The following is a 19,202-nucleotide window of genomic DNA, read 5'->3' on the forward strand; positions in this document are numbered from 1 at the left end:
TGAACGAATAAACTGTTTAGTATGCTCAGTACAATTGAAGGTATTGCCCAGAGGTTTTATTTTTGAGCTACATCAGGAACTGCTTATCCTACTCTATTTTTAGTTTGATTTGGTTGGGGGGGACATTGTTGATGTATGTTGTGCATAGAACCAAATACGTTTTTCCCAGGGTGTCTAGTAGAGCGGTGAGGAATGGTGGCAGAGAGTCTGGGAATTGAACATGGGAATGTTCTAATAAAGTATTGCTCTGCTCTGCTGGCTATTTCCAGAATTTTCTGTTATTTCAGATTTGCAACTTCAGCTCTTGGATTAGTTTTTTAAAAGTTTGTCACTCATCATCCATAAACCTCATCTGAAACAATCCTGCAGAATTTTGCTACATCACATTAATCATGTTCCTTTTAAATTGTGCTTTTTTTTACACTTTAGGATCAAGCACCCGTTTATCTCCCAAAACACACAGACCGCGGTCTCCCAGACATGGTAACCAGCCAACTCAGTATATTCCTGGAAGTTCACCAAGTGGAATGATCCTATCTTCTCAGCCTGGCAGTGTTCCAGCTGAACCTATAGCTGCACCTGCTACCAATGCATCTCCAACACCAGCTAGCCCAGCTACCAACAGAGCTGTTACTCCATCGGCTGAAGGTGAGCCATTTATGTTCCCCATCTATAGATTTGGTGCATTTCTTTTATATGCATTCTAAAGTTAGACACAAAATGCTGGAGTAATTCAGTGGGTCAGGCAGCATCTATGGAGAAAAAGGATGGTGATGTTTCAGGTCGGGGCCCTTTGTTTCTATCTTTTGTATAAACCAGCATCTGCAGTTCTTTGTTTCTACATTTTGTATGCATTGTAAAGCTATATGTCACATCTGCACTGTATTAAATGCTGTAAATATTAATCTGATAATGAAAATTGGTACTTCAGCTAATATTTTCAGGTGACACCAGAGCTTGCCTTAGCATACACACCAATTTGAAAAGGTGTTCTGGCACCTTCGGGAGGGGGGGGGGAGGGTTGACCTTCAATAGCATGCAAAGATAATTTCACTAAAAAGAGAGCACAAGACCTTTGTATCACTGTCCAACTGAGGTATAAACCTCAGTTGGCAACACTGCTTGCATCATCTCTGCAGACTTGCATGCTACCTAGCCCATCTCTGCTAACTGTCAGCAAAATCCTTTATCAATTATTGACTTATAAACTGCATTTCTTGGTGACCTTTTTTCCCTTTTTTGAGGAAGTTGTCCAAATCCCTGTCTATCCTGATCAGCGGTCCATCCTCATTGATATTTTTATTAGTTGTAAGGACTTTAAAACGTGCTATCGACCTTTCCATATTTTTGCTTAACGTAGCTTGATATTCTCCAATCAGATGCCTTTGGTATCTTTTCGCCCTTTGGTTTTTCCTTTGTCCCATCATTGTAGTTGCAAATTTCATTTGTTGCTATCTGATGTAAATGTATTTGTTCCGGAGCGCAGAACTTAATTAATGTTGTCTCTGCTTCCTACTGCTGAAAATCATCACGGTGCCTGTTTCTAAGCTGTGTATTGTAGATGGCATTGCATTACTGCTCTATCCCTTATATTTTGCTTCTGTCCACTAAGTTTTCTTATAGATTCTAATAGTTGATGTGCTGAAGGGCAGCATGGGTTTCTGGATTCTTGCGATATTTCATGGAAGACTCTTTGCTGTTAAATCTTCATATGCTTTAATGGTAAACCTTTTTGTTATTTTTGTGTTCACAGCTAAAGATGCAAGGCTTCAAGAACAAAAGCAGAGTTCACCCTCTGCAAACAAAGAGACTCCTAAGCCTGTTGAAACTTGTGGTACTTCCCCCAGCTTAACCAAACCAGGAATCAAGGGTTAGTATTGCATATGTGTGCATTCATGCCTTGCCTTGTGGCCTTATCAAATTTAGTCAGCTCATTAGTAACAGAAGTTCATTCACCATCTTCTAACTCAATGTTCAACTTGGTGTTCAGATTAATTAACTTAAAAATCTTTTGCAAATTATTTGTCTTCATTATGTCCAGGTCTTGGTATTATGTACTATTATTGAGTGCACAAAGAGTTGTCATGTGATTTTTGAATTTCCATTCTTTTTCCAGCTACATCTCCAATGGCTTCAGATCATAAAAAACAAATAGCAGATTTAAAGAAATTTAGAGAAGACTTTAGGGTGAGTATATTTGCAGAGAAGACCATTTAAAAAATGTTACATGTGCGCGTAACCTGTAACATAAGATGGATTTTGTAAATTCCTCTACCGTGTTTTATTCGCTCATGTCTGGATGTTGTGTGGGGAAGTTAAAATTACTCCTTTTTATGAAGGAATTGAGAGGGAGATTTTTTTAATATTACAAGTTGGATGCTTGTCATTTAATCAATTTCCCATCATGTACCTCACCGTGCAACATTTTGAACCGTCTAACCCTTGTAGTATATTTGTTAGTTGCAATGCACTTTGGAAACTTATCTCTTCTATATTTTGCATGGTGGTGCATTCCAAAACATGTTATTCATATAGAGGCTTACTTGTTATGCCAAATGCTAATGAGTTAGTTAGTGTATTTAAAATTAACTTTGTTCTTCCCAGTTACAGACTACTTCAACTCCTGATCCAGTTGTGGATCAGTTCAATAAGTCCAGAGAAGGTGTAGATAACCAGCCTAAGGATTCAATTAAAGAAAAAATAACAGTGATTGAGCCAGGCAGCAAGGAATCCACCAGTGACAGTAGCTCCAATGCTAACACCAGCAATGGTAGCAGCAAACCGAGCAGTCCCAGCAACTCTCCGAACATCATCACCTCCGAGCAGAAGAGAGGACCAGATGTGACTTCCCAAGCTGTCCAGACAACTGGCCCAAATACCAAGGCAGAGAAAGAGGAAAAGGAGGATAAAAAGGAAGGTACACCAGAGTACGTATGCAGAGCACACCAGAAATAGCATCTAAAATGATTCTACGCTCATCATCCATTTGGTTGAAAACTGGAAATCTGCAAACCACAAAGTTGATTTCCAAACCTTTCAATTCAAACACAGATTTTCCATTTTGGATTCTTTTGTTATTGTCTTTTGATCTGTTGATCTTCAACTTCAATAAAATTAGTGAAAGATGGGAAACGGGGTTCCTGATATCAGTCTTGGATTTACATAAAATAAATTAGAGCATGACCTTCATCTTAAATTTTCTTGGCAAAGTCAAAACTTTCCAATAAGGAAATCTGTGATTTGTATTTTAAGCACTTTTACTTTTTAGTATAGACTAAATTTAATTGTGGTGATTTGAAGTATAAACATTTTGTAACTTAGTGTGATGTTCAGTCTTGAGTACAACTATTGTAAGTATTTAGAATGGCAAAGCTGTTTTTTTAGGTTTATGTGGGAATTCTTTGAAGGATTTTTTTCCCAATGATAATTTGGTCAAGAAATGCTTTTCTACTTAGTTGAGACAAGAAGTACTTCAGCTGCTTGCTTGATCTGCTGAGTTCAATCTGAAAAAGGGTTGAACGTTGCCTGTTCATTCCCTCCACATTTGCTGATCGGCTGAGTTTCTCCAGCAGTTTGTTTTTTTGCACAAATTCCTCCAATAGTTTGTGTTTTGCTCCGGAACTGAACTTTTACGCATGCTGCTTCATTATTTTGATTTTGCACAATGATTACCTATCAATGTGATATAAATTAATCTTGGGCATGTGAACTCCTGTAAATATTATAATTTCATAATGCTATGTTGGTAATTTGTTTTCAAGGTGATCATAAATGGAATGGCATGATGGAAAAATTAATGTTGAAGATATTTTGTGCATTTTCAACAAATTGCATTTACAGGGAATCTGTATATCCTTAAATGTGTTTTTTGTTTCAGACAAGTTAGAAAATCTACATTGAATCCCAATGCAAAAGAGTTCAATCCCAAGGCTTTCTATACTCCTGTAAGTTGTTCTATGTTTTGTTTCTCACCCCATCCCCACCTTTATGTTAAAGGGCAGCTTTTGCAACCTCACAAATTAAATGAAGAATCTCTGCACATTTATGGAATGGTCTTACCCATTTACCATCTCCTTAATGTTGATCAGGATTTTAATTCATCTTTCCAGCTTTGGCCATTTCAAAAATGGCCCCCTACTTTTCAAAGTTGACCATTTACAGACACCAAGGGGTCATGAAAGGAATCTCTACCCTAAATTCCATGTGCTTAATCTTTACTTGCCTCCTGTCTGGGACCTCATTAAAAGCCTTCTGAAATACAAATGCACAACATGAGCCCTTATACACTCTAGTAAATATATCCTAAAAAGAATCTAGTAGATTTGTCAACATGATTCCCCTATCACAAATCTGGCTCAACTCTGCTCAATTATATTTTCTAAGTGTCTTGATTTGTCATCCTTTATTATAGAATCCAGCATTTTCTGAACTGCTGATAGCAGGCTGACAATTTGCTAGTTTCTTGTTTATTCCTCATCCTTAAATAGTAGGCTCATATTCGCTGCCCTCCAATTTACAGGAATCATTCCAGAATCTAGAACATTTGGTAGAAAATAACCAGAGAATATTCACTTTCTTTTTCAAAACTCTGGGATGCAAATCAGGTCCCGGAGATGTACCAGTTTTCAGCTTCTCTTTACCAATACGTATTTTTCTTTTATTACCTCTTTTGCAGTGGATCCTTAGTTTTTAATTAACTCGGAGGTTGTGTTTTCTTCCATGAAGGCAAAGCATTTAATTTCTCAGCCATATCTTTATTGCTCATTATAAATTCTTCCATTTATGTTTGTGTCAGATTAATTTGCCCGTACTAGTCCTTTCCTTTATACACATCTGGAGAAACTCTTACCTTTTGAAGCTCTTCTTTGTCGAACTACTTGAGCTCTTCTGTCATCACTGCTGACAATCTGTATTTGATCCTAGATGGGTGGGGGGGGGGGGGGGGGGGGGGGGAGGAGGGGAGGGGGAATTGTGCCATGAGTCTAGCAATAAAATAATATATTTTCATCCATTCCTCTAGGATTTATTGTACAAGAACCAATGCCCAAGCATCCGTGTTTACTTTCTGTAGGTTCTAAGGCCATGTAAAGTTTAGTAATTTATTGATTTGTGTTTGTTTCTAAGTTACCGATTCTAGCGTTTCTACGCAGATCTCAATTAGTTTAGATTAGTTATAACAATCTTTTATTAGTATGTAGCTTTTGAGTACTTCTGAGGATTTGCAGTTGAAATACTAATATGATTTATGAAACTAAATTCCTCCTTGGATATACAATTTTTAGCTGAATATAGGGGTTCCAGTAGGTTTTAGTGAGCTTCTTATCTTGCAATGAGCCTTTTTCACTGTCTCCTGGTTGCTTTTCTTCTCAAATTTTTGAGAAAATACAAGGTTGAGGGTAGACTAAAAATCTCAAATCTCTGTGCAACCTGTTTTCTGTTTACTGTTTGTGGTGACATCAAAAATAACATGTGCCACAATTTTCTTTTAGTTTTCAGTGGATTTTTTTTGTGAATTTCTACAAATTGAGACTTGAATTGCTCTTCTTAAAATTTAATAGCCTAAGCCAACAACCACACCAACACCACCACGTCCTCAAGCCCAGCCTAGTCCATCTATTGTGGTACAACAACATCCACCTACAGTGTACAATCAGCCAATGTGTTTTACACAGAACATGGTGTATCCAGTTCCAGTCAGTCCAGGAGTACAGGTAACCTGTCTGAAATCTTGCTTCTTTGTTAATTGACAATTTTTAAACCTTTTGTACATACCATTTTGATGGTAATCTTACTGTTATTCAATTCCTCGTTTAAAATGTCCTACTTGTATGACACTTTGTGTAACTGTTTAATTCTGAATGTTTAGACTGATTACTTTCACTGTTTCCTTTAACTTTAGCCTACACATATGTACCATGTCCCAATGACTCCTATGCCAATCAACCAAGCCAAGTCATATAGAGCAGGTAAAGGTGAGAGAATGTGGGTTTTGTTGTCTTGTCAAAAGCGTTGCTTTTGATGGGTTTGTGTCGGGTAATTTTGAAGTGGTATTCAACGTACTGGTCTTGTCGTTCATTTCTTGCATGTTTTGAAAGTTGGTGTGAGCTAACCAGAGATGTATGTTTTGAGCAGCTCTCAATTGTTACTAAATATTTGAAGACTGTTTCCCATGTTTTCTCACTCAACCCTTGTTGCTGTTGCATAATGATTCTCCCTGTAGCTGGGTGACTGGTAATTCACACTGTCTATATTAGCATCTTATTGGTATCAATTAGAATAATCCATTTCAAGCAGTGGTAGAAAGCCAGGAACCAAGTGAGAACAAGATATTTAAAATATAGCACATGGAGACAGGATTAATAGGTAACTTTATATTGAAGAGACTTCATGGGAGTCTATGCATGGCTATAAAATAGATGTCATACGAGTTCAAGATTGATGTGGCTAAGTTCTGAAACTGAAATTATATTTGAACTAAGGCAGTTATGTAGGTCTTTGGAGCAAATTGAATAAAGTTTATTGGTTAAACGATGTGAAGGTAAATATGGTAAGTATTTTAAAGAAATCATTCATAAATCTCATTATGCACATTCCCTTTATAAGCACATTCTCTGTAGGAAAAGGTGGCCCAATCATGGCTAAAGTGCAGGTCATGATCAAAAGATGACTGCTACTGCCTCAGAGCACCTGGAACCTAGTTCAATCCTGACTTTGGGTGCTGTGTGCATATTCTCCTTGTTACAAAATGGGTTTTCATTGGGTGTAAATAATTCTGCAGTATTGCTTGTGTGAGACAATGCATTAAGTATTGTCTTCCAGTATGGCTATCGTTTATTTATGTATTTGTCCAAAGGGATATTGAAGTATGTGTCACAGGATGCGATCCTGGATGAGAGCCTCTTACAAAGAGAGGGAAAACAGCCTGGGACCTATATTCTATGAATTAGAGGTGTTCTCATAGAAAGGTTCAACGTTCTGAAGAGGGCTTGTTGAGATATATGCGGCGAGGTTGCTTTCCCTGGCAGGAGAGAAAATATAGTTTCAGGGTAAGGGGTTGACCATTTGCAATTCAGAAACAATTTACGCAGAAGACTATGAATCTCAACAATCGCTACTCCAAAAGGTGTTAGATGAACAATAGACTTCTGTGCATAAAAGTAATTGAGGGATATGCGACTAGGGCAGGAAGTGGATTTAAAGTGAAAGATCTGCACCTTGTCAGTTTAGTTTATCAGTGTAGTTTATTGTCACGCGTACTGAGGTGCAGTGAAAAGCTCTTGTTGCGTGCTAACCAGTCATCAGAGAGACAATACATAGAGTGATACAGTGTGGAAACAGGCTCTTCGGCCCACACTGGCCAACATGTCCCAGCTACACTAGTCCCACCTGCCTGCGCTTGGTACATATCCCTCCAAACCTGTCCTATCCATGTACCTGTCTATCGATCCATTTACAGTGTAAATACATGATAAGGGAATAATGTTCAGTGCAAAGTAAAGCCAGCATAGTCCGATCAAGGATAGTCCAAGGGTCACCAAAGAGGTAGATAGTAGTTCAGCACTGCTCTCTCTGGTTGTGGTAGGGTGATTCAGTCGCCTGATAACAGCTGGGAAGAAACTGTCCCTGAATCTTATTGAATTCGCATAGCAGGCTGAAGGTGCCATGTGGCCTACACCTCTATCTTGTGTTCTGATAAGTTATAGTACTAAAACATCACAATCTGTTGAATACAGCTTATGATTTCAGTTCCTTTCTCTGAAAGTTAACCTTCTAGTTGGTTAGAAAATGTCAGCTAAACTCTTCAATTTGAACTGATAGGTTCATTGAATAAACTAAGTGCAGAAATGTTACGTATGAAAGTGATTATAGTACTTTCATCGATGCCCAAATGAACCATTTATATCCATTAGTGTAGGCGGAGCAATTTTTGATTTAACAAAGAACAACAAAGATGGTTACTACCTCGGTAAGTGCAGCAAGTAACAGGACATGATTAATTTATTGAATTGCTTAAAATGGCTCACACATTTTTCCATGATAAACGGTGCCATTGTAAATTACTTGTTTGGTATGAGGTGGGTAAAAAAGGCTTTGTCAGCGCCTTACCTTTCCTTTAAAAATAGTTTAATGTTATTTGTCCAGCATTGGGATCTTCCTATGATTTCACAGGGAATAAGTAGTGAAAGCAAGAAAATAGGAGCAAGAAAATTATCTGACCATTCATTCTGATCCAGGTTGTTCAGGCCCAGTTTCCATTTATATACCTACTGTTGTGCTTTTATCGGATATTTACTGCTGGAAGAATTATTTGATCATATGAACATTTAAAATACTTTGGCCTATCCCGAGAAAGTGATTTGTTGTGCTTTGTTTAATACTGTCGTAGAAAGACTGCATTTTTGCTAATTATTATTTCCCTTTTTCAGTACCAGCCATGCAGCAGCAGCGGCCAGACCAGCATCACCCTCAAGGCACGCCGACAATGATGCATCCAGTTAGTGCAGCAGGCCAGATTGTTTCTACCGCTCCAGCTTATTCGCAATATGTTGCTTACAACCCGCAGCAATTTGCTAGCCAGCCCTTAGTGCAGTCAGTAGCACATTATCAGTCACAGGTAAGTTGCCAAGTTATCGCTTCAGAGTAATTGACAATGTTTGAATATTTTTCTTCCTAAACTGAGAGTGACAGACTTTAAGAGCATTCAGGCAAAACTGAGTAGCATACATTGTTGCATTTAAGCCTTAAATGAATGCCTTATCCACAGTTTGAAATCAATGTTGTGACTACTACAGGGCATGTATTTTGGTATATTATTGAAATTTAGTACTTGAAGTCCATTATTAAAGCGGGACATTAGCAGAACCCACTGCAAAAGAACTGTTACCTTGTCTCTGTTTATTTTGCTACTGATGGTTTTCTTATCCTGCAGCCTCAAATGTATAGCCAAGTAATGCAAAGTAACGCTCGAATGATGGCACCACCTGGTCATGGACAGCCAGGAATGGTCCCTTCATCCAATGCTCAGTTTCCCACTGCTGAACAAACGCATGCTATGTATGGTAAGTTAAAGCAACAGGTCTTGTTATAAAAAAATAGTTAAAACCATTGGTTGTCTACAGTATTTGCATGGCACAGGGATCTTTGTTCCATAGACCCACATCATTCTAGTGCCAATGTCCTCCATCTTGATTCTTGAATTCAACGTACCATTTGGCTTCTAGCTGCTTGCAGAGCCAGCATATTCATTCTTAATTTCTGTAAAGTGACATTCAGGTCAATCTGTACACCGACACATGTCAGTCTGTTACTATTATATATTTTAAAATATATAATGCTTTTATTTTAACATTATGGATAATCTTGCATTTTTCCACTGATCTTATTGCCGCGTTTGTATTATGAGCAAAGTAACATTATACTCAAAAAGAATGAAAAAGGAAACTCTTAGCTGCAACCACAAACAGTCCAATATAATGACCAATTGCCAGGGAACAGTTATCCCTGGATGGTGATTTGAATGAATTGTGGAGCGTAGCGTCTCCTTGTGTGTGCTGTCCTTGTTCTTGGAGTGGCAGAGATTGTTTCTTTTTGTTTTGATTGGGATTGACAAAGCTCTGGTAGCCCCACTGTCGTTGCAGCCTGTTGTCATGCTGCTTGATTTTGGAGGTTCACTCATCCAGGCACGTGAAGCATATTCCAGAGAGTGGGAACTGTTCAGGAGTATGGAAGTGAATCACTCCCCGCAGTATACGTTGTCCCCCAACCAGCTCTCTTAGCCACATGCTGTAAAGTTTCTGGTCAGCAAAGGAAATTGATGATGGGGGTGTGGTGGGATGTCAGCAAAATTAATACCATTAAATGTCACGTGCGGATGACATTGATTAAATGCTTGTTGCTGGTGTTTATTGCTTGGCACATTTTGCCTTCCATTTATTAACCCGTGCTATTCTATTTTCCTACCCTTTCTGTAAGCAGTCATTGGCTGTTTCATTACCTAAAGCTTTCTGAGTGAAATCGAACATCTTCCAAGAAGCTGTGAATGTCCTTTTTTTAAGTGTTTTGGTGATGAACAAAAGATCAAGCATGAAGCAGCTGAGTATTGCTGCAAATGGAACACAGGACGATCCTTTGTGATGCCCTGAGGATGTGATGACCTAGAAATCGGTCATTATCTTTGGCACTATTGTGATTGCGGCCAGTAGATTGTCCATTATTCTCTCAATTTTACTCGGCTCCTTAATATAACCATGGGTGCTGTCTTAATGTCAAGCAGTCACTCTTATCTATCCTCTGGAATTCACCTTTTTTGTGAAACCCTTGATTGGTATTGGAGTGAATTCAATAGACTAATAGACGTTCCTTTTGATTTTTGATGGAAGTACATAGCGAGAAAATCTAAGGTTATCCACTTTGAAAGGAAGAATGGAAAATAAAATTGTTTAAATAGTGAGGCTACAAAATGCTGTGCTTCAAAGGGATCTGGGAATGCCTGTACATGAAACACTAGCATACAGATACAATAAGCTGGTAGGAAGGCTAATAAAATGTTGGCCTTTATTTAGAAGTAGTATGCAGTGTTAAAGTTGGGAGGTTTTGAATCATCTTTACAGGGTGCTGGTGAAATAACTTCTGGAATGCTGCACATGCTCTTAATCTCCATTTTTGAGGAATAATAGACTTGAGCTGGAGGTAGTACAGTTACATTTCACAAAGCTGCTGAAGAATGAAGAAAAATCAGACCTAAGGTCATTGGGGTTCATAGGATTTGAGAGTTTACCTCTTATCAAAACGTGTAGGGTTCTGAGGACAATTAACAGGGTGGATGCTGAGTGTGTGGTTCTGACACTGGGATAATTTAGAACTGGAGATACACTTTCAGAATAAGGAGTTTTCTGCTTAAAATGGAATTAAGGAATTCCTCCCAGGGGGTTGTGAATCGTTTGGAGCACTATGCTCCAGACAGTCGTTGAATAGATACAAGGCAGAGAATGACACACATTTGAACATGGGAACTGAGAAGAGTGGTGAAAGAAATAAAGCAATGATCGGCCGTGATCTTTTGAATGGTGAAGCAGCCTCAAGGGATCGATTAGCCTCCTACCTATTTGTAATATCCTAATCATCATGACAATTTGTTCTTTTCAAACTTTGGACAACTTGACAGTTTCAAAGTATTTAGCGATACTTTATTAAAAGTGAATGTCACAAAATTCTTAATATATAAAAAATTGCTATTTTGCATGCTGTTTTGAGTTTCCAACAAATGAGGTAGATTTATATTAGAAAACTGGGTATTGTTTTTTTGCTTTTTCACTAGTTTCCCCTGGCCCAATTCATCAGCAGTATGCACCCCACCCCACTGCTACATTACATTCACACCCTCCGCATCCACAGCAATCTGCCACTCCTACTGGACAGCAGCAAGGACAGCATGCGGGCAGTCATCCGGCACAAAGCCCAGTCCAGGTAAGTTCAGTGTATGTTTTACACAGTTACAGTAGACGATAAAATACTAAATCAAAGTTATAGTCATCAAGTTTGTTCCAACTTTAATTACTAAAATAACGAAGATTTAAAAGATTTCTTGCATTGATAATAATTTCGATAAAGATTGGATTGAGCTGTGTATTATTTTTATGGCTTGTTCAAGAGAAATATGGTGAAGCAGCTTGTAGAGCTGCTCCTTCAGCACCAGAGACGTGCATTCAATTATTATCTCAGATGCTGTCTCAGTGGAGTTGTCATGGTCTCTCTAAGACAATGCGTGTCTTCTGCCACATCCTAAAGATGCGTGGGTTGGTAGGTTAATTGTGCTCTGTACATTGTTCTTTCGTTAACAATAAAATTTGTGGGGCATTGAGAATGTGGGGAGAATAAAAGTAGGAATAATGTAGTGTTTTTGTAAATGGGTGGTTGATTGGTGCAAACTTGGTGGGTCAATGGTCCTGTTTCCATTGCTGTATCTACGACTGTGACTACTCCTATCAGCTAAGTTTGGGGGTTTTCAATAAGGCTTTGTAGTTAGAACCTTTTTCCCTCTTTGCTGTGCAATAGTAACATTTGAAAGAGAAATGTGAAGATTGTCACAGAATTTCAAGGCATTTTTACATACTTCGGGAACTGTAGGAGAGTGGGTTTTGTATTAAATCATTTTTTTCATTATTTCTTTTTATATTGTCCAGAGAAGCATAACATAGAACATCCAGTTTATTCCCCACAGGTTAAGGGGCAGGAGACATGTTAATAAACTTGTATCACTCAGCAATCTGTTCCCATAGAATAGTCCAAGGCCACTCCCTCTTCCCCCCCCCCCCCCCCCCCCACCAAGTGCATTGTGAAGAATTGTATGAATGAGAGAGAGAGACGCTGATTATTAATAAAATTAAAAACTGTCTTTTGCAATCAGTTCTTCCATCAAAAATCATTTATTTATTTGTTTCTGTGCTCCACAATTTGAGATTTGTAATAGAAAAAAATCACGTGGTTAAAGTACATATTGTCAGATTTTAATAAAGACCATTTTTATACATTTTGGTTTCACCATGTAGAAAATACAGCAGTGTTTATACATAGTCCCCCCATTTCAGGGCACCGTAATGTTTGGGACACACCAAAGTCATGTAAATGAAAGTAGTCATGTTTAGTATTTTGGTAACATATTCCTTTATTCGTCCCACATCGGGGAAATTTACAGTGTTACAGCAGCAAAGTGGATAGCAAGATATCCTTCATTATAAATAAAAGTAAAGACAAGGATAAATTGTCATCAGTTTACTGTGTATTCCTTAACTGTTGCTGTTGACTCGTCTGCTGGGAGCAGTGCTGGTTGTGCAGTTGCATGTCCTTTGCATGCAAAGACTGCTTGAAGTCTGATTCATGGACATCACCAGTTGCTGGGTGTCTTCTCTGGTGATGCTCTGCCAGGCCTGTATTACAGCCATCTTTAGCTTATGCTTGTTTTGGGGGCTAGTCCCCTTCAGTTTTCTTTTCAGCATTATAAAAGGCATGCTCAATTGGTTCAGATCGGGTGATTGACTTGGCCACTCAAGAATTTACCATTTTTTAGCTTTGAAAGTGAACTGCCGGCTAATGTTTTGAGGCATTTGTTTGAACTTGAGCAGATAAGATGTGTCTATACCCTTCCGAATTCATTATGTTACTACGATCAGCAGTTGTATCATCAATGGAGATAAGTGAGCCAGAACCTTCAGCAGCCATACATGCCCAGGTCACAACACCCCACTGTGTTTCACAGATGAGGTGGTATACTTTGTATCTAGGGCAGCTCCTTTTCTCCTTATACTTTGCTCTTGCCATCACTCTGATATAAGTGAATCTTCGTCTCATCTGTCCACAAGACTTTTTTCCAGAACTGTGGTTGCTCTTTTAAGTACTTCATGGCAAACTGTAACCCGGCCATCCTATTTTTGTGGCTAACCAGTGGTTTACATCTTGCCGTGTAGCCTCTGTATTTCTGTTAATTAAGTCTTCTGCGGACAGTGGTCATTGACTAATCCACACCGGACTCCTGAAGAGTGTTTCTGATCTGTTGGACCGGTGTTTGGGGATTTTTCTTTATTATAGAGAGAATTCTTGTCATCAGCTGTGGAGGTCTTCCTTGGCCTGCCAGTCCCTTTGCGATTAGTAAGCTCACCAGTGCTCTCTTTATTCGTAATGATGTTCCAAACAGTTGATTTTGGTAATCCTAAGGTTTGGCTGATGTCTCTAACAGTTTTTTTCTTATTGTCTATTGTCTATTCTCAGTCTCATAATGGCTTCTTTGACTTTCATTGGTACAACTTTGGTCCTCATGTTAATAAACAGCAATAAAAGTTTCCAACGGTGATGGAAAGATTGAAGGAAAGACTCAGTGCTGAGACCTCTCTTATACCTGCATTAGGGTGGCAATTAAACACACCTGACCAATTACAAATGTCTGTGAAGCCATGTGTCCCAAACATTATGGTGCCCTGAAATGGGTGGGGGGGGGGGGACTATGTATAAACACAGCTGTAATTTCTACATGGTGAAACCAAAATGTATAAAAACTGACTTTAATAAAATCTGACAATGTGCACTTTAACCACATGTGATTTTTTTCTATTACAAGTCTCAAAGTCTGGAGTACAGAGGCAAATAAATAAATGATGGGTCTTTGTCCCAAACATTATGGAGGGCACTGTATGTTCCAGAACATTGTATTACTGAAGAAAAGAGCTGACCTTTAGGGCCACGCTGGTGTTGTTATCCAATTGTCTAGAACAATTTGTATGAATATCAAATGTTTCATTAGATTTTTTTAATGCAGCATCCTCAACACCAGGCTCCTCAAACCCTTCATTTGGGCAACCCTCAGCAGCAGCAAGCGATCTATCACACAACTCTGACACCAACTCCACCCTCTTTGGCACAAGGTCCCAATCCTCAATCTCCTCAGACCAACTTCCCATCGGCACAGCAGACGGTCTACGCCCTTCATCCTCAGCAGGTTCAGCATGGATATTCAAATCCCCCACATATGGCACATGTACCTCAGGTAAGGGAACTGAACTAAGAGCTCATGTTATCCTTAAAGTGTGTGGGCATGCTGTAATCTTTTGTGCTGCTGCACAGTAAGAATTTCATTGTTTCATTTTCAGTACATATGACAATTAAACCAGCTTGACGCTTGACTTTTTAAACATAAATTGCCAACTATTAATAACTGGAAGAGCAATTTCTAACCAGCTGGCAGAGGATTGGTAGTGAGAGAATGTTCTTGCTTTAAAGCTCACCATTTTCATGTTTGTAAGATGTGCTGAATTTGAGATAAAGCCAAATACAATGTTTGCTGCAAGGTTGCTTTTGTTAATGATTGTAAAGTCAAATAAAAGATCTAGTTTGTAAAAGAATAATAATGGGATGAGCTTGAGAATTTGAGTACGGTGAGAAATCCATACATGATATATGATATTGTGGTCGGCATGGGTGAGTTGGGTTGAAGGGCCTATTCCCGTGCTGTATGGCTAATTCTCTGGATCCTTTAAAAGCTTGGGATGCTCTGCTTACTTTGGAAAGCTTCCAATGAGAACTTGAGTGAATTTGAACCAATTTGGATGTACATAATTTGGACAGGTACATAAATAGGAAAGGTTTACAGGGATGTGGACCAAACACAGACAAATGGGACCTAAAGATTAACTAAAGCTGGGTGGTAGTGTGAACTGTGAGGTAGATGCTATGAGGTTGCAGGGTGACTTGGACAGGTTGTGTGAGTGGGCGGATGCATGGCAGATGCAGTTTAATGTGGATAAATGTGAGGTTATCCACTTTGGTGGTAAGAATAGGAAGGCAGAGTATTTTCTGAATGGTGTCAAGTTAGGAAAAGTCAAGTCAAGTCAATTTTATTTGTATAGCACATTTAAAAACAACCCACGTTGACCAAAGTGCTGTACATCTGATTAGGTACTAAGGAAAAAATGAAACATACAGTAGCACGCAAAGATAACAGCACATACAAAACAGTTCACAACGCCTCCTCAATGAGCCTCAAACGCTAGGGAGTAGAAATAGGTTTTGAGCCTGGACTTAAAGGAGTCGATGGAGGGGGCAGTTCTGATGGGGAGAGGGATGCTGTTCCACAGTCTAGGAGCTGCAACCGCAAAAGCGCGGTCACCCCTGAGCTTAAGCCTAGACCGCGGGATAGTGAGTAGCCCCAAGTCGGCCGACCTGAGGGACCTGGAGTTAGAGAGGTGGGTTAGAAGATTTTTGATGTAGGGGAGGAATGTCCATTTAGGGGTTTAAATGTGAATAGGAGGAGCTTGAAGTTGATTCTGTACCGTACAGGGAGCCAGTGGAGAGAGGCCAGAATTGGCGTGATGTGGTCCCTTTTACGGGTACCCATCAGGAGTCTCGCTGCGGCGTTTTGGACCAGTTGCAGGCGGGACAGGGAAGATTGGCTGATCCCAGTGTATAGGGAGTTGCAGTAGTCTAGGCGGGAGGAAATGAAAGCATGAATGATTTTTTCAGTGTCGTCGAATTGGAGGAAAGGTTTGATTTTAGCTATGGTACGAAGTTGGAAGAAGCTGGCTTTTACCACAGCGTTGACTTGCTTGTCAAATTTTAATGCAGTGTCAAATATCATGCTGAGGTTTTTGACATGTGGTTTGAGTAGGCAGGATAGGCTTCCAAGACTGCCTGTTATCGATTTGATGGAGTCGGGGGGGGGCCGAATAGGATGACCTCAGACTTGCTCTCGTTTAATTGGAGGAAGTTCTGTGCCATCCAACATTTTATGTCCTCAAGGCAGTGTAAGAGGCTGTTTAAATTTGACTGGTTGGGGACGTACAACGAGATCTGGGTGTCCTAGTGCATCAGTCACTGAAAGGAAGCATGCAGGTACAGCAGGCAGTGAAGAAAGCCAATGGAATGTTGGCCTTCATAACAAGAGGAGTTGAGTATAGGAGCAAAGAGGTCCTTCTGCAGTTGTACAGGGCCCTAGTGAGACCGCACCTGGAGTTCTGTGTGCAGTTTTGGTCTCCAAATTTGAGGAAGGATATTCTTGCTATTGAGAACGTGCAGCGTAGGTTTACTAGGTTATTCCAGGAATGGTGGGACTGTCATATGTTGAAAGACTGGAGCGACTAGGCTTGTATACACTGGAATTTAGAAAGATGAGAGGAGATCTTATCGAAACGTATAAGATTATTAAGGGGTTGGACACGTTAGAGGCAGGAAACATGTTCCCAATGTTGGGGGAGTCCAGAACAAGGGGCCACCGTTTAAGAATAAGGGGTAGGCCATTTAGAACTGAGATGAGGAAAAACTTTTCAGTCAGAGAGTTGTGAATCTGTGGAATTCTCTGCCTCAGAAGGCAGTGGAGGCCAATTCTCTGAATGCATTCAAGAGAGAGCTAGATAGAGCTCTTAAGGATAGCGGAGTCAGGGGGTATGGGGAGAAGGCAGGAACGGGGTACTGATTGAGAATGATCAGCCATGATCACATTGAATGGCGGTGCTGGCTCGAAGGGCCGAATGGCCTACTCCTGCACCTATTGTCTATTGTCTATTAAATGTGGCATCTTGGTCGCCATTGACTGGTTGGGCCGAGGGGTCTGCTTCCGTGCTGTCTGGCTCTATCATCAAGCTATGAATGTAGGCAGGTATTTGTAAATGATTCGTGCTAGGCCGCACACAGATGTACCAAAGTACCATTTTGAAAACCAAATATAATAGCTATGCATGAATTGCAGTAGTACTTTTTAACACAGCACTTTTGTTTTGCTCTGCGGAAAGCCTCCTCTTCATGCAACTGATACTGCCTGTATTACTTTGTATAGTTTTGAGATGTGCATGAGAGTTGATGCAAATCATCTAATTGAAGGAATGTTTCTTCTCTGCAGGCCCATGTGCAGTCTGGGATGGGTCCTCCGCATCACCCTGCCACTACCCATCCTCCCATGATGCTGATGCCAGCACAGCCACCAGGTGGTCAAGGTGCCATTCCTCAGAGTGCACTGCCACCTATTCCAGTTTCCTCAACTACACACTTCTCTTACATGGCACACCCACAAGGTGAGTATTCATACAACTGTGAGTTGCAGTTGATGGGTCTTTTGCAGGTTGCAGCAAAGGTTTGACTGCAGGCTTACAGCATGGGGCGTGTCAGCAAATTGGCACGAGGAAATTTGCTGCACCTTTAATTTTGAAACCTTCACACCTTGCTGCGGATGAAAATGCGAATTGAAAAGAAAGGGGTTGAATTTTATTTGAGCATTTTAAATGTTTTCTACTTGCGCCACTTAACAACTAGGGTTAAGCAGACGTTCCCCTCTGTCTAATTCTGCTGCAATGATGCCTTGAGCTTAAGACAGCAAGAGTAATCTTTACAAATTTGGACTTCTCTGGAACGCCAAAGGTTGTGGGGAGACATGATAGAGGTGTATAAAATTGAGAGCCATAGATAGGGAGGACAGTCAGGATGGAGAAATCAAATAGTAGAGGGAGAGCTTTAAGGTGAAGGAAGCAAAGTTTAAAGAAGATGAGCAGTGCAAGTTTTTTTACTCAGAGTGGAGGGTGTCTAGAATGTGCTGCTTGGGGATGGTTTGTGAAGGCAGATATAATAGTGACATTTAGGAGACTTTTGGATCGGTACATGGATATGTAGGAAATAGAGGGATATGGATTTATGTGCAGGCAGGTAAGAGTCTGTGATAGCAACAGACTGTGTTGTATTGTTCTGTTGTATGTATGATCTTTGCTAGCATAATACAATTTTTACCTAGTCCTTCTACGGGCATGGCTTGAACTATGTTTAGAAATTGGAAGTATTCTTTGTACCTTGACAATGCCATAGAAGGGAGTTAATGAACAGTTTGAATTAAATCTCCGTTTAACAGTGTTTATGGAGGAATCATTAACTTGCAACTTTCTTTTCATCTCTCATTAGTGCAAGCCCACCACCAGCAGCAGTTGTAGTCCTGTTCTCTGCACTAAGCAACAGGCTGGCCAGTTGAAGCCACTTATTCTTCCCCACCCTAAAACCTGGAACCAGAAGCACAGCGTATTAAAATTATCTTCTCATGCTAAACGAATGTGCTCACACATAACTTCCAGTTTTTATCAAGTGATTCAATGGCTGCTGTTCTGAGGAAATGGACTGGAGAGAAAGAAATGAGAATTACCGAAATTCTGGAATCAATGTGTCATGTCAACAGACATACAGAATGCCCAAAATCTGCTTTCCAATAACTGGAATGTATTTATTTTGCCTGACACTTCTAAGTTATGAACTTCTCATGGTGAAAGAACTAATAAAGTTGTTTGTTCCTGCTGCAAGCCACCCTGATTTGGGAAACCAGAACCCTCTGCTTCTAACCAAACTTGAATTCCATCTTATAACAAAATCCGGTTGTGAACTGGTGGATTATTTATGAATAGAGGTTGCTGGAGAAAAGTGCTGTCATCAGACAGTGGTGTAACTTTTAAGTTAAAAACTTTTACTTTGTAGATAATATTAAAAAAACATAAAAAAACAAAAAAATAAAAAGTTTTAAAAACTGACTGCGATATATTGCAACTTTTTCTACTGCTTTAAAATGCTTTAATGGTACATAACATTGAATTGAAGGCAAACAATAGATTAAAGGTTATTTAAAGGCTCCTTAAAAGAGATCATATACAGTTCACTTTGTAAAACCTCCAACCATTTGTTTCCTTTACTCT

General features: G+C 39.6%; 1 protein-coding gene across 8 annotated transcripts in view; it reads left to right on the forward strand.

Annotated features, from left to right (window-relative positions):
• Positions 1 to 18,983, forward strand: part of atxn2 (ataxin 2) — an 81,451-nt gene extending 62,468 nt beyond the window's left edge. For 3 of the 8 annotated variants that reach the window (XM_078421585.1, XM_078421578.1, XM_078421583.1), the window contains 13 exons: positions 430 to 648; positions 1,754 to 1,870; positions 2,117 to 2,187; positions 2,605 to 2,927; positions 3,878 to 3,944; positions 5,559 to 5,711; positions 5,900 to 5,972; positions 8,427 to 8,614; positions 8,930 to 9,059; positions 11,318 to 11,466; positions 14,294 to 14,536; positions 17,381 to 17,552; positions 18,427 to 18,983. In XM_078421585.1, coding sequence (XP_078277711.1) covers positions 430 to 648; positions 1,754 to 1,870; positions 2,117 to 2,187; positions 2,605 to 2,927; positions 3,878 to 3,944; positions 5,559 to 5,711; positions 5,900 to 5,972; positions 8,427 to 8,614; positions 8,930 to 9,059; positions 11,318 to 11,466; positions 14,294 to 14,536; positions 17,381 to 17,552; positions 18,427 to 18,455 — 1,934 coding nt within the window. In that variant the 3' untranslated portion in view covers positions 18,456 to 18,983. The remainder of the gene's footprint in view (positions 1 to 429; positions 649 to 1,753; positions 1,871 to 2,116; positions 2,188 to 2,604; positions 2,928 to 3,877; positions 3,945 to 5,558; positions 5,712 to 5,899; positions 5,973 to 8,426; positions 8,615 to 8,929; positions 9,060 to 11,317; positions 11,467 to 14,293; positions 14,537 to 17,380; positions 17,553 to 18,426) is intronic. The other 5 variants (XM_078421586.1, XM_078421582.1, XM_078421581.1 and 2 more) reach the window with 4 other exon arrangements.
• The last annotated feature ends 219 nt before the right edge of the window (positions 18,984 to 19,202 follow it).

Source organism: Rhinoraja longicauda, chromosome 25, assembly GCF_053455715.1.
Source record: "Rhinoraja longicauda isolate Sanriku21f chromosome 25, sRhiLon1.1, whole genome shotgun sequence".
Taxonomy (NCBI): domain Eukaryota; kingdom Metazoa; phylum Chordata; class Chondrichthyes; order Rajiformes; family Arhynchobatidae; genus Rhinoraja; species Rhinoraja longicauda.